This window comes from Lagenorhynchus albirostris, chromosome 1, assembly GCF_949774975.1.
Source record: "Lagenorhynchus albirostris chromosome 1, mLagAlb1.1, whole genome shotgun sequence".
Lineage (NCBI taxonomy): Eukaryota > Metazoa > Chordata > Mammalia > Artiodactyla > Delphinidae > Lagenorhynchus > Lagenorhynchus albirostris.
In genome coordinates this window covers 9,451,240-9,466,746 of record NC_083095.1, presented here as the reverse complement: position 1 = coordinate 9,466,746, position 15,507 = coordinate 9,451,240, and the positions used below count along the sequence as shown (strand labels likewise).

At 53.5% G+C, this 15,507-nt stretch overlaps 1 protein-coding gene across 4 annotated transcripts in view; it reads right to left on the bottom strand.

Annotated features, from left to right (window-relative positions):
• Positions 1-15,099, bottom strand: part of CLMN (calmin) — a 110,184-nt gene extending 95,085 nt beyond the window's left edge. For all 4 annotated transcript variants that reach the window (XM_060165580.1, XM_060165596.1, XM_060165589.1 and 1 more), the window contains exon 1: positions 14,992-15,099. In XM_060165580.1, coding sequence (XP_060021563.1) covers positions 14,992-15,073 — 82 coding nt within the window. In that variant the 5' untranslated portion in view covers positions 15,074-15,099. The remainder of the gene's footprint in view (positions 1-14,991) is intronic.
• Positions 15,100-15,507: the final 408 nt, after the last annotated feature.

The window sequence follows — 15,507 nt, the reverse complement described above, 5'->3', positions numbered from 1 at the left end:
ATGATCAACCCAACATACAACGCGGATGTCTCAAAGGCTCAGGAAAGAGTGATGACAGGTATCTCTAGAAACGCGGCTGGGACGGAGGAATGCAGAAAGAGGCTTAGAGGAAAGAACCAGACAGGTCCCGGTATCCCTCCCCACAAGTCTCCTAGCTGGGGGACTGTCCCTCCTCCATCGGGCACAAGACTGGAAGTTTATTCCCTGAAGAGGGTAAAACAGAAGGTCTCAGTGTGAATTGTACTCAAAACAGGCAGATTAAGTGGTTTTACACATACTGGATGCAGAGGACCTCCCTGTCCTAAGCCCTCTTCCTTCTTTCAGCTCCCAGACCCCCAGCCCTTACCCCCAGCAGCTCGACCTTCACCCTCCAGACAGGAGACTGTAAGACGCTTCCGTGGGGAGTCTGCCCACCCAGGAGAAAAGACTTAAAAACAGTGACATCAAGGTTCCCTGTGACACAACCCACAGGGCACCCGTCAGAGGAGCTCTAGTCAAGGAGCCCTGCCCCCTGTGCTCAGAGCCTGCAGGAGACTTTTTAGTTCCCAACTCTTAAATATGAGTAGCCAACCAAGGACTGTGAATGAGTCAGCCAGCTAAAGAAAGAAGTTTCTAATGTGAAAGCTCCAGACCAAACAAACGCAGTAAACAGAGGGAGAGGCAAAAGGAACACACACATTTCAGCACATCCAGTGTGCATGGGCAACTCTCAACCCTCCCCCTGTAGTCCCTCCTGTAATCATTGCAGCTCTTGAGGCAGACATTAGTATTATTCACATTTTGAAGATGAGGTGTTTGAAGAATAATGAAATTAAATAACTCGCCCAAAGTCACAAAGCAAGGAAGTGGCAGAGGCGAGATTCAAACCAGGCCATGCGGCTCAGTGCTCTCAACCACTGCCTTTCAAAGCATCACCCCAGCCACCACTGTCCATCATTACTATTGTCAGTGTGGAAGAGAAGATTCTGGACTTCTCTTAAGAATAAGAAAGAGCTCTTCGTGGGGGGTGGAGGGGGGTGGTGGGATGAACTGGGAGATTGGGATTGACGTGTAGACACTAATATGTATAAAATAGATAACTAATAAGAACCTGCTGTAGTAAAAAAATAAAATTCAAAAAGATAGAATAAGAGAGCTCTTGCAAATTAAAAATGTGGTAGATTAAAATATGGCGTATAAAATTGATGCAATCTTCCAGAAAGTAGAGCAAAAAAGCAAAAGGGATGGAAAATAGAAAAAGATAAGAAAATTGGAGGATTAGTGCAGGAGGACCAATTTCCAAATACAAGGAGTTCTAGAAGATTAGAGAAAACCAAGGAGTAGAAACCATGATGAAATAATCCAAGAAAATTTCCCAGAACCGAAAGGCATAGTTCCAGCTGGAAGAGTCTCACTAAGAGCTCAGCATGACAGATGAGAAGAGGCCAGCACCAAGGCTGGTCACCCTGACGTCTCAGGGCACTGGGGACAAAGAGAGGATTCTATAAGCTTCCAGAGAGAACAAAACAGGACACACACAGAGTCAAAAATGGCTTCACGCTTCTCAACGGCAACCCTGGAAGCCAGAAGGCAGTGGAGCAAGGCTTTCAATCCTCGGAAGGAAAATGATTTCCAACCTTGAATTTGATGCCGAGTTAATCTAGCAATCAACAATTAGTGGAGGGACTTCCTTGGTGGTGAAGTGGTTAAGACTCCATGTTCCCAATGCAGGGGGCCTGGGTTCAATCCCTGGTCAAGGAACTAGATCCCACATGCATGCCGCAACTAAGAGTTCACGTGCTACAACTACGGAGCCCACGAGCCGCAACTAAGACCCGGCGCGACCAAAAGAATAAATAAATATTTTTTAAAAAAAAAGAATTAGTGGAGAATAAGCTGATTTTTCCACGTGCAAGTTCTCAGAAATTTCACCCTCTAGGCACACCTTCTCAGGAAGGATGTGCTCCTGTATTCAAGGGACGAAGCCATACGAGGCAGACAGGAAATGGCAGATCTGACCCAGGAGAGAAGGGAACCACAGGTGATGGTGACAGACGGCCCAGGTAACAGCCAGGTCCCAGGTGTCGGGGACAGTGAGTCCAGACTGGAGACAGGTCAGAGGATCCTGAAATGCTCAGGAAGAGGAAGTGGAGAGAATTTAACTGATGCATCCAAACAACGTGAGGGGCTATCCAGACACTAACAGAGACTTTGAGAAAGAATTTAAGCACATATGCCAACAACAGTAGACAATTTTTAACTCCAAGGAAACCAGAAAGTACAGCAGGAGAGGTGATCATAATTTACTCCACGACGAAGCTCTGAATCTCACTGATCTAGTAGGAACAGTGTAAACCCCAATTACTGATCTTACCAAAATTATGATGAAATGTATCAGGAAGTTGGGAGGACAGGAAAGAGCTGAGGTTAAAAGAGGTAAAAAGGAGACCTACGTCCTTACCTTCCATAGAAGGAACTAGGAGCCTAGAACCAAAAACTCAAGACAAAGGAATACATGCATGTGATTTACAGACGTGGAAGAAAACACCAAAATCATCCGCTAAAACCGGGGTCCCCAACCCCTGGGCCACAGACCGGTGCTGGTCTGCAGCCTGTTAGGAACCGGGCCGCACAGCAGGAGGTGAGCGGCAGGCACATGCGCGAAGCTTCCTCTGTATTTACAGCCGCTCCCCATCCCTCGCGGTACCGCCTGAACCATATCCCCCCCCCACCTACCCCCCGCCCCGGTCCGTGGAAAAACTGTCTTCCACGAAACCAGTCCCTGGTACCAAAAAGGCTGCGGACTGCTGCACTAAAATAAATTGCAAGCGATTGCCTCTGGGAAAAGGGGCAACGAGGGGGAACCACTGTTTTTCCTATAAACCTTGGAGAAGTATAGTCTCATACACAGGAGTTGGCAAAGGCAAGGGAGAGGGAAACTGACATTGATGAAGACATGTGACATCTCCGAATGCTCTCACAACTAAGAGAAGCTGGGTTTATTCCCCTCTTCACCAAAAAGATACTGTCAGGCTCAGACCACCTACAGCTAGGCAACACTAAAAAGACGCTAAAACTTAAACCCCAGTTCTGCCAGACCCCAGAATCTACACTTTCCTTTTGAGTCTCCATTCATATATTCAACCAATATGAACTGAGCACACACTGGGACAGGAGGCTAGGCTCTGGGACACAGTGGTGGACAGGACAGGCCCCAGGGACCGATCCAACGAGCCTTCTGGTCTACCAGGGCAAACCAACAGTCAACAAGCCACCACTAATAACAAATCCAAATACAGCAGTGCCCACCCTGGGTGGTCACAATCTATCAAGGGTAACACCTGTCTGGTTCCTGGCCTCCCCCTCTGCCAGCCCATCATTGTTCCTGTGGCATCACGGCACACCTCATCCCCCCACCGCCCCACAAGTGAGTCATCACATGCCACTACTTAGCTCTTGCCCACAACACTTCTGGGAACTCAACAGGCTAGCACCCAGGCCTGCCAACACACTGCCACCCAGGTCCAAGGCCCTCAGCTTTGATTTGGAAAGTATCATGTTTCGTTTTGTTTTAGATCAGAGTCGGGCTCAAAGGCCAGACTGGTTCTCCAAAGGAGAGCTCCACACACACAGTCCCTTGTGTACATGAAGGGAAAGTGAGTAACCTTGCACAGACCAGCCTCAGCAAGTGCTGGTGGGTATGCAGGTCCAGGGTAGGTCTCAGACACCAGAGTGTGGAAGGCAACCTCAGACTGCTGCTCACTAGCTGTGGGACAGAGCAAAGTGGTTGAACTCCGCTGGGCCTCAGTGTCTGCATCTGTAGAGTGGGGCTATGACACCAGCCTCAGAGGGTTCCAGGAGGATTCAAATGATGTAATGGGGATGACTGTGCTTTATAACCTGCCATGGCCGTAGTACGGCCTGGGACGAGGATGGCAGGCCGGTTTCCCGTGGCTGCCTCCAGTCACCTCTGCCATAATTCAAGGTTACAAGGATTTCGTCTCCTCAACCTCTGAAAAGGGGATCCTTGTCCCCGCAATTCTCAGATCTGCCCCGGGGAATTACGAGTCAGGAATCATCAGTTAGGGATTTAGACTTTACTCTGTCACAGTGTGAGGTGCGTGGCACATAGGTGACTATGAACAGCAGAGCCACTGAGCCCACTCTGATGAGAAGCAACACCCAAGGCTGGCTGACTGCTTGCCAAACAGCCTTTAGCCTGGCCCAGCTTTCTTCCTGGGTTCCAAATCAAGTGCCCCGTCCACAGCCAGCGGGGCCTTGAGCCAGGGCTCATTCAGTCTCTCCCCTCCCCAAAGTCCACATCCCATCAGTCTCCCCTCTTAACATCCCCTCCCCACAACTTACTCCCTCTTCCCAGACTTGATTCTGATTCCTGGTTCTACCGCTTACTAGCTCAGTAGCTTGGCATTCATGACACCCTTGCTCAGCCTTAGTTTCTGGGCGGATAGATGATAATGCCCACCACAGGGGTTACTGGGAAGATGCGGCACAGGACCCAGCAAGGGGTCAACCCCCATCCCCCAGACTCAACATAATCACAACATCAATGCCCCAGAACCAATTAAGACAACCCCTGACTTAACTGATTTTTATAGAACCTGTACTCTATATTATACATTTTACAACAGCAATGCCCCAAATTCTCTTTAGTCACTCAAGTTGCGTCTTGGCTAAATCACCCTGACAAGGAAGGGGCCAAGCTACAGCACAGGGGAGCCTTTTAGCTACACTGGCATCTTCATTGTACCGCATGTTTGGGGAGTTACTGGAACATCTGATTGCAATTCATCCTTGTTTTATAAAAATAAGTAGAAAGAGAAAAAATGGAAGTGTCATTATCAATGGTCACTATCGGTTTCATAAACAATACCATGGAGCCGATGGAACCAGAGCAGTGAAGGTTATGGGGTGACCTTCAACCAAGCAGAGAGGGGAAGTTCAGGAAAATAAATGAAACAACAGAAGTACAGTATGATGTCATTCAACCATACTTAAACAGTGAGGCACGATTAGGGCTTTCCTTCCATTCTCTGGGAATTTAAGTTCCTCATAATTGTATGTTTAATGCTTGATGTAATGTAGAAAAAACTCAGGAACGGCATATAAGCCAATCCTCTAATGATGCTCTCTGGTTTGCCAAATAGACTTTGATATTTCACATGAAACAGAAGAATGTTTATCCAAAATATTCCAGACTTGACTCACTCGGAGTTACCAGCCTTTCCAGAGTTCACGTATCTCAACTCTAAAACAACACAAGGATTAGAACAGAGATGTTATTGGTGCCGGAGCACGCTGAACCCCAGGGTCCACACGACAGGGTGTGTACCTGGAGGCTGCTGTGACATCACCCACTTCCTGCACCATCCACACCGCCAGGGCCACAGGACATAGGCCACAGGGCCAGCCCATGACATCGTCCCCTGGTTATTCACAGCCCGATGTGTATCTCGGATCACAGCACTGCTGCATTTGGACCTCTGGGCAGACAGTCTCTGTAGGCCCGGGCAGACTCCCTCTCTTGTCCACTCAAGTCCTGCCCTGCTGTCCTTGGTCAGGCAGCCTTCCCAGGTTCCACAACCAAGCAGCGCCAACCCTGTGACCAGAGCCCAGGTCTCTGCACTCCTGGCTCAAACTCAGCTCAGCGCCCCCACCCTGGGTGTCCATCACACTCCCACAGAACCTAAAGGGTATTCCAGGTGCGCAAAAGTCCCCCCGATGTGTCTCTTCCAGGAAAAAGGAGAAGGCTTGATAAGCCACTTGTAATTCATTCATGTATCAGTTTCCTGTTGCTGCTGTCACCAATTACCACATTCTTAGAGGTTTAAAACAACACAAATTTATTATCTGACAGTTCTGGAGGTAAGGGGTCCACAATGGGTTTGACAGGCTAACATCGAAATTATCAGCGGGACTGTGTTCCTTGAGGCCCTAGGAAAGTAATCCATTTCCTTCTCTTTTCCAGCTCCTAGAGGCTGCCTGCACTCCATGGCTCATGGCTCCTTCCAGCAATGGCATCGCTATGACCTCTGCTTCCATCAGCGTATCTCCTCTCTGACCCTCTTGCCTCCCTCCTATAAGGATGCTTGTGATTGATTAATGGGACCCACCCGGATAACCTGGGATCATCTCAAGATCCTGTACTTAACCACAGCTGCAAAGTCCCTTTTACCTAGGAAGGTAACACATTCCCAGGTTCTGGGGATTAAGATGTGGACCACAGTTCAGCCGACAGTAGCTTGGCAAACAGTTCTGGCGACCTACTCCATGTTGGGGGCTGGCGGGACAAAAATGCGTGCACTCCTCTAGGGACCTACTCAGGGCTGGGCGGCAGGAAGTCCAGGGGAGGTGGCTGTGAATTCCCCCGAGGCGGGGTATAGGGAGGCTGCCGTAGGTGCGGCCACAGTCGTTCTCTGCAGAAGGAGTCATGCAGACAAAGGTACAGGAACGAGAAAGGAGTGGTTTGTGGGATAAACAGGATGATTTCCGGGTGCAGCTGGTTGATTCCAGAAAGGACAGAAGTGAGGGTGCCCAGAACACACAGCAGGGTTTCTGCCTGAGGGCAAAGAGGAGTCTTGGTAGAGGACGGATTTGGCGAGGGAAAGACTTCCGGATCTCTGGGCTGAAGTGGGACCCGGGAAGCTGGGAGCAGGAAAACGGTGGTCCTAGCAACCGCCAAGGAGAATGTTCGCAAAAGCAGGCAAGAAAGGAAAGGTGTAGATGGGAGAGACGCTTGAGGATGCGAGAGGTGAGGGAGGGGCCGGTGGAGGAGCCCATCCGAGGGCTAACTTATGTCACCACCAAACTGTCGGGCCATCTCTGTGCCCTCTCCCCACCTCGCCCCAGTTCGCAGCGAGAAGGCCACAGAACGCTGCTGCTTTTTAAGTATGTCATACCGTAAAAGATTAAAAATAGTTTAAAAGGGATATAAATATTGCAAAGGCTCCTGCCTACTTGGACGGCCCCCCAGGAGGGGGAAGCAGGAGTGGGGCATGACGTCATCGGATCCCCAATGTCTTCCAGTCAGACCCCCCAGTTCTGCAGGAGCTGGTTGACACCAGAAGGACTTCAGGGATTCTGCCAAATTCCCCCAATCCTCCCTGGCTTTTCCTGGTCCTCGGGGCTTTGGACCGTCACCTCCAAGAAGCAGTGGATCCCGGTGCTCAGGAAGGTCAAGGGGAATGCAGCTGCCTGGGTCCTCTGGGACCCACTCCCCTTCACTGGCCCCCCCAACCCTGGCTGCCATCCCACCAGAGAGGCCCCTGCCAAAGCCCTACCATACTCCCCTACCCCCTGGTTCCACACTGCCTGCCTCTGGGATTACAGATTTTTCCAGGCCACCACCCTTAAGGCTGGATCATGCCTCCCCTCCCCCCATATTCCTGGCAGCACACACCTTGGCATCCTCAGTCCTAAAATGCTCATCTTAGCCTCATGATGCCTGTGTCCTCTGGGTACCAGGGGCTCCCAGAGTGTCCCATTCATCCCTCCATCCCAGCTCCCAGCATTTCCAGGAGGACTCAGTAACTATTATTTGCACAAATGGCCAGGCTTCCAGTGGGGAAGTCCATTTCTAAAGTGGGTGCGGAACCCACTCCAGGCACGCATCCTCTGCAAAGAGGGCTGGGCTGTTACACGTGCAGCGGCCATTCACAAACGTCTCCTACTTGTCACGTGCCCCGAGTCTGGGTCTAGAATACAAGGTCCCTGCCACCCCACAGGAAGCTCTCTGGATTCCCACATTCCAAATGGGCCAAGAGAGTAAATATTTTTGGTTTTGTGGATCTCCTCTGTCACAACTACTCCATGGCCATTGTAAGTTCAAAAGCAGCCCTGGATAACATGCAATCCAATGGGCATGGCTGTGTTCCACTAAAACTTTATGCCCCAAAACAGGTGGCCGGTTGGATCTAGCCTTCAGACCGCAGTTCACCAATCCCTGCTCTGATAGGAAAAAAAAAAATAACGAAAGCAAAGCAGACAGACTAGTGAGGGGAAAAAACTGTGAAAGACTCTTTAAAGCCACACTTGTGATTTTTGATGCTGCCTCTAGTTCCTTCTGTGGCTGACACAATCCACCACTGTTTTAAAAAATAAGAGGTGCAGGGAGGGGGTGGGGTAAATAAGAAAAGGTTTCTATGGGAACCGGGAGTTTACTTTTAATGTTTCAACCACTGAAAAGAGAATTACTTTCTTTTTCTCTCTTCCCCTCTGAGGCGGAGCGGGAGTGACCTCTGGCTTGTTGGGCAGGACTCTGCCAGCGCCTCAGCTGTTCCAGGCAAAGATTAAATGCCACAGTGTACCCCGGGTCCGGGAGGGCGGTTATTGTAATCTGGGCCTCTTGGGCAAAGGGCTGTTTCCCCGGAGCGCTGGATCTGCTCAGAATCCTCACCTCACCCCGCGGGACTGCTCTGATGGAGTCAAGGTCAACCACGACCGGGGCCACTCACAAGGGATTCAGGGAGAAACCTCTTCCGGGGGCTGCCCCCTAGATGGAGGGCTTCCCTCTCACGGCTGACAAACCCTTTCGGGGACGGGCTTCTGTTCTACCTGGTCTCGAACGTTCCTCAGTACAAATGTGCACGCACAGGACGTGCCCCCCTCCGCCCAGTTTGCCAGGACCGTGGGCAGGTCCCTAAACCTCCCCCGAGGGCACCTTCAACTCTGCCCAGCTAGTTCGGAGTAGGTGTCCCAGGTCTTTCCTGGGCTCTTCATAGAAACCATAATTAATCAGCCCAGAATAAACCACGAAGGTACGTCATTTACCCACATGTACTTTTCCAACAGAGCTCACGAACTGCAACCTTTTCTACACGGAACCCTTAGTGGGAGTGAGTCTCCTGCACCTGGCAGTGCAAAGAATTCAGGAACGCAGCCAGCTGTGCTCAGCGGTGCCCAGAGCTGCACGACGGCCACCCGCCCACGTGTTCCAGGGGCTGGGATGACGATGGCTTTACGTGGGCATCTCTGTCCAGGTCCCACCCTCCTTACACCCCCTTCGGCGGGGGCGGGCCATGTGAGCCCCTGAGAGTCCAACCCTCTCCTTTTGCAGATGTGAAAGCTGAGGCACAGGGAGGGGAAGAGGTTTCCCAGGATCCCACAGCAAGTCAGCAGCAAAGCCAGGCCCCAGACCCAGGCCTTCAGCTGCCCCGTCCTGACTGTGTCTTCCCCAGCTGCTCAAATGCTCCCACCTGGAAAGGCTGCTCGAGAAGAATCCGCACCCGGAGGGAGGGATGCAGCCAGGGCGGGAACACAGCCTTTTGTGGGCAAAATCCAGAGTTAACTCAAAGCCAGTGACTTGACTCCAGCTGGGGGGCTGAAAGCAATGTTCTACATGATGACTCATCCTTTAGAACCAAGCACACAGCCCCGGGGGCTGGGCCCTAATGGGCAGCAAGTTCTTGGAGGACGGTGAAACCTCTGAATTTGATTTTCTTTGGTTTTTATGCAGAAACCTCCAGCAGCTCGCTGTGCCCTCCAAGAGCTGAGGGACACAGAAGCAGGAAAGATTCCCTCTCGGCTCCCTGGCTCCCGTGGGTGCCGGATCACTTTGACCAGGCGACACCCCTAATCCCACGGCTGTCTGCACAGGAGGCCTAGAGGTTTGGAGATAAGAACCTAAGGAATGGGAGGGGAGGGTGCTGGGTGCGGGGAGTGGGAGGGGAGCCTGGTGTGGCATCTTGAACCAGACCCCAGAGGGCCTCACCCGTCAGGCAAAGGGGCCTGGACTTGACCCAGTACATTGGCGCAGCCTGACCTTTCCTACATCCCAGCATTTGTGGATAATGATGCTATCAGTCCTGGGGTGGACGGGAGCTGCCCTGGGCGCACAGGGTGGCCGTGGAGACCCGCTGAAGGCATTAGCAGGGACATGTGCTGGTGGCTGGGTGCTGGGTGGCTTGAAGGAGGCGACACAAGGCCCGGAGCCATAAAGAGGTCATTGCGGAGACTGGGCAGGCATGAGGAGGGCCCGGGCTGGTGGAAGAAAGGAGGAAGTGGGTAACAAGGCAAGAAGGGCCCATCGTGAGCACGCGGGCACAGTCCTGGCCCTGAGCCTGCCTTCAGGAGATCCCAGCCACTTTCCTGCCTACCGGGTTGTGCAGCACAGAACTCATGCAGTTAAGTTTCTGCTCTGCCCTCAAGGTCTGGTTCCAATGCCCCCACTGTGAGAGGCCCTCCCAGCTCCCAGCCCTGAGGCTACCAGCTCCTTCACCCGTGCAGCCTTTGCCCAAGATTTACAGAGCCAGTGGGATGGGAAGTGTGCCTTAGTCTGACCCAGGTTCAAAGCCCAGCTCCACTTCCAAGCCCATGACCCTGGGCAAGTCACTCTACCTCTCCACTCCTGAAGCAGCCTTAAAGGCTCGCAGGAGCCTTAAAACACAGCAGTTTGCACCGTGTCTGGCCCACAGGCTGCTGGAAGTCGGGTTAACTGTTACTACCTCTGTTTGGCAGTCAATTCCAAGTGCCCTGAGTCACAGTTTCTGTTTGCTAACCCCGGGTGGTACTGCTTCCCAAGAAATTCCGACTGAGGGAGACACTGAGGCAGAGGGGGGAGGGTTGCCACTCAGGGAGCTCCAGCCAGCGGGGCTCAGCTGGTAGCGCTGGACACCCCTACCTAGCTGGCTGCCCCAGAGATGCAGTGGGAAAGCCTTATGTCTGCCCAGCCTAATCTAACTCCGTCCACCTCCAACTCTGGCCAAGTCGCTCCGGAACAATGAGGTCAAAGTTCACAGCATCAGACCCAACAGGCACCAGAGCAACAGGAGACGGTCCCGAACTGAACGGACGTCTGTGCTGCCAGGAGCAGAAAATTCCAACCCCGGTCTGGCCGGGTGCCATGATGGCTTCATGCTCCTTCAAGGCAGGGACAAGAACCGGCTCTGCATCCCCTGGTGTCTGCACGATGCTAGATGCTTGGCACATGTTTGCTAAACTCAGTAGAAAAGGACTATGAATCCTGGGGCGGGGGCAGGTGGGGTGGAGGCTCTCTACAGAAATGGGAGCATCTTCCAAACACTGGCCTGACACCTGCCTTGGACCAAGAGTCAGGGGACCCCAGAACTAGTGGAGCATTCAGCTGGACCCTCAGGCCAAGCCAAAGAGGGAGAGGGGGCAGCCAGGCAGCCTTGTCATCGGAAAGGCACCGGAGCCCCTGCTGCCCACAGCCCGGCTGAGAACTAATGCACAGACCTGAAGTGCTGCCTCCAACCTCAGCTCTACCCCACGAGGCTCCAAGGAGGTGGGGGCCACCAGGCGCCTGCCCACATCCTGCAATTCCATGTTCTCCCTTCTGAAAAGGTCAACAGCTGGGCCGCCCCCATTTCCTTGCGAAGGACCCTGTGAGGGTGGTACAGGCAGCTTGGCCCAGACGGACATCCATGCTCCCTGCCAGGGAGTCCTTCATTTACAGACACTTTTATGAGCCACCGAAGTGAGCACATCAAGAGGACTTCACGTGCCCATGTGTCAGGTAGTGAGTTGTCACAGCCCTCCTGGGAGAGGCCATGCTTTCTGCCCTGCTCCCCCCGACCTGGGGGATGGTCTGGTGACATCACAGTCATATTTGCATGGATTCCACAATTCCACAGGGCCACAGACAAAAGCTTGACGGAGGGTGGTGATCCGCCTCAGTCCCTATGATGGCAGATTTGTGAAATTCCCCTGTACCCAGCGTCCCATCACCACAACAACTGCTTCTACCTGTGCTCGGGAAAGCAGCACAGAGTTTGAAATACAACCCTTCTGCCTGGACTCCTGACTACCACCCATGCTGAGTTCAGATGAACAAGGCCCCCGCCCACAGCCCACGTGTCACCCAGACACGTCCAGGGCCGGCCAACACACACCAGCTGGTTTGGGCAGACGTTCTAGGCATGGCGAGGACCGCTTTCTGGACCCAGCCCTTTGGCTGGACTTCCTGAGCACCACAGAGACAAGGAGAGAAAATGGTTGTTTAGCATCCTTAAGAGACGGGGATGCCAAGGGAAAGATGGAGAGAGACAAGACAGATTCCTGGCCCACTGTCTCTCCTAGCCTCTCCTCAGCGACGCTGGTCAGCAATTCCACAGCGCCCGCCAGGACTGACAGCTCCATCCACTGAGGACAGCCCCCAGCTGCAAACAACCCAAACGCCCCTCACCGAAGAACGCATCAACTAACTGTGGTACATCCATGTGATGGAAGAGTCCTCGATGAAAACAAGCAACTGTGGACAGCCTGGATCTAGAGCTGGGAGCGATATTGACACAGATGCTGGGCACTAGGGGCCGTTAGCAGGTAATGAAAGTGTTCCCCAACTGCATTGTTGGGATGTTTGCACAACTCTGCAGAGTTACTAAAAATCATTGAATTATAAACTTAAAGCAGGTTGAATTTTACAATATGTAAAACTGCCTCAGTAGTTTTATAAAAACTCTCTTAAAAAAGGAACTACTGGGCTTCCCTGGTGGCGCAGTGGTTGAGAGTCCGCCTGCCGATGCAGGGGACGTGGGTTCGTGCCCCGGTCCGGGAGGATCCCACATGCCGTGGAGCGGCTAGGCCCGTGAGCCATGGCCGCTGAGCCTGCGCGTCCGGAGTCTGTGCTCCGCAACGTGAGAGGCCACAGCAGTGAGAGGCCCGCGCACCGCGAAAAAAAAAAAAAAAAAGGAACTACCTATACAAGCAAAAAAGTGGATGAAACGCACCAACATAATGTGGAACAAAAAAAGGCCATTTCAAAAGAGTATATATACTGTGCTATTCGATTTTATAAGAAGTTCTAGAGACAAAACTACAGCAATAAAGATAAAAATAGTAGCTGCTTTGTTGGAGGGGGTGAGTGGGAAGGGAGAGACAAAGCATCCATCCAGGGTGCTAGAAACTTCTACATCTTGATCTAGGCAGTTGTTACACAGGTGTATCCATACACAAAAATGTGTTGGGCTTGTACTTGAGATTAATGCGTATTTTATATACATGTACATAATCATTAATATACATAAAGTTAGAAATTTATTTTTTTTAATGGCAAAGCCCATTGATGCTCAAATTGCAATTGGCAATTGCCTAAAAGTGAGAACAGTTCACTGGGAGCTGAGAGAGAGGAGCCCACTCAGTGAACTCCTACCCAACCCTCAAGACCCATTTCAAATTGTCCCCATTGAGTGAAGCCTTCTCTCACTGTTCCAGGTGTAACTAGCTGCTCATATTGTTGAAAATCCCTTCACAAAAGTCGATCTCCTTTTTACCGAGAGTTGAGGAGTGCAGGAAGTTGTTGCACCAAGAATTGGTTCGTATGTGCTTAATAAACACCCACTGATTGCCTAAGGCACACACACACATATACACACACACACACACACACACACACACCCTGACGGCCCAAACCAGATGCCATCTCAGCAAAAAATACTGACACCCACCCCCAAAATAGGATGTCAGTTCTCAGGCAACAGGACCCAGACGTGAGGCTTAGCGAAAAAGATCATTTTCAGCATCTCCAGCTCAATCCTCCTTACTTTACACAAATCACTGCAGAAAAAATCAAGGGAGCTCAGAGCAAACTCAAGTTTCTAGTGTCCAGTGCACTAGGCTCCACTCCTCCCCACTGCAGGTCACCTCTGCCTGCACTGTCCTTGCCCAACCTAGGGGTGGAGCAGGCCATGTGGGCTCCCAGGAAATATTTTATCAGGTGTAATGTTTAAACTTGACTGCCTAGTCACCCCCCAAGACTGCACCCTGACCGCTGGGGCTCTCTGCCCTCCAGCAGTAAAGGCAGGGCACCTGCTTGGGACCCACGGCCCCACCCACTCTCTGTCCAGGCCTCCCAGCTCTCTCTGAGCTGCCCCCTGACCTTGCAATCTCTAGAAACCCAAGCCCGAAGAGGAAGCTGCTAAACTTCCCTGTCCAGGTCTATGTGGGTGAAGAGAGGCGGAAGGTGGAACTCTGTCCAGTTCTGCAAAGTCCACATATGAAAAGAAAGAGGCTGGAAGTACCCCTCCATGAAAAGCCGCTTTCTTCATGTGTGTGTGGGGGGCGTGCATGGGTCATGGGGTGATTGTTGGTGAATTTTTTCCTTTAAATATGTTTGTGCTAAGTTTCCACAATGAACAAACTCCTCTGGAAGATAAATTCATGTCGTCTGTGGCGGGAGACCCCCCCACACACACACCAGCCCTTGTCAGACCTGCCGGCTCCCAAGCGTCTCTTTCACCTCGTCCCAAGGCAGACGCAGGTCCCAACGTCTCGCGCCGGCGGCCTCTCGCCCTTACCCCACCCTCCCACCCCCTCCCAGGTGACCCCCGGGCCAGGGGAGGGGCAGCTCCCCGAACAAAGAGGCCGCCAGACCCCACCGACCCGCGCCTCTGACCTCCTTCTCCCCCGTCCACCCCGAGCCGCCGCGCCCCATTAAGTTCCCCTAGCCCGGGAGGTACTTAGGAACTGTGCGAACTCAGACACACACACACACACGCACACACACACACACACACACGCACACACGCAATCTCACTTTCTCCTCCCCTCCCTGACCTGGGCCGCGTGCGCACACACACACACGCGCGCGCACACACACACACACATACACACACGCACGCACACACGCCATCTCGCTTTCTCCTCCCCTCCCTGACCTGGGCCGCCGCCCCCAAGGGCCCAAGTATAAACTTCTCCAAACTCGCAGCTGCGGCTGGAGGGGGAATCGTGACGCCCCCGCCCCCCTCAAGCAAATGGGATGCTTCCCCCCCCGACACACACACACACACACACACACACACACACACGTGTGCCTCCCCACACCCCGGGGGCCACTGTTCATTTGGCCGGGGAGGCAATGCCGGGGTTTGGGGGAGGGTGTCTCGACCCTCTTCCCCTCCGTAAGTGACAGGACCGGGTCAGGACGGGGCAGGGGGCGGCGCGGGTCGGAGCTTCCTCGGTGGGGGTGGGGGGAGCCGCTCCCGAGGCTCCCGGGCTCCCCCGCTCCGCGCCCCTCTCCGGGGAGGCTGGGCGCGTTACCTTGCAGGTTCTGGACTCGGATGTCGCTGATCTGTCCGATGAGCTCCTCGCGCTGGAACCAGTCCCATTCGTGCGCAGCCATGAAGCGCGGGCAGCAGGGCCGGGGCGCCGGGGCCGGGCGCGGGCGGCGGGCGCGGAGAGCCGGGCGGGCGGGCGTGCAAGCGGCACGCACCCGGCGAGGGCGCAGCGGAGCCGGAGGAGCGCGGGCGCGGGCGGGGCGCGGGCGGGGCGGGCGCGCGGTCGAGCCGCCCCCGCCGCGGGCTGGCGGCGGGCAGCTGACGGGAGCGGGGCGCCTGGCTCGCGCTCACTCTCGCATCCGGGGGCGGGGGCCCCGGGGGGCGAGGGGGAGGGGCGGGGAGGGAGGCTGGACTCCGGCTGGTTTCTTTCTTTTTTTTCCGGGGTGTTTGTTGCTTGGGTTGTTTGGTTGCAGTCGGGTTGGTAATGAGGCGCGGGGTCCCGGCCCTCCGATTGTGATGTCTCAGTGGGCGGTGGGCCGGGTGACGCAACCCGGGATGA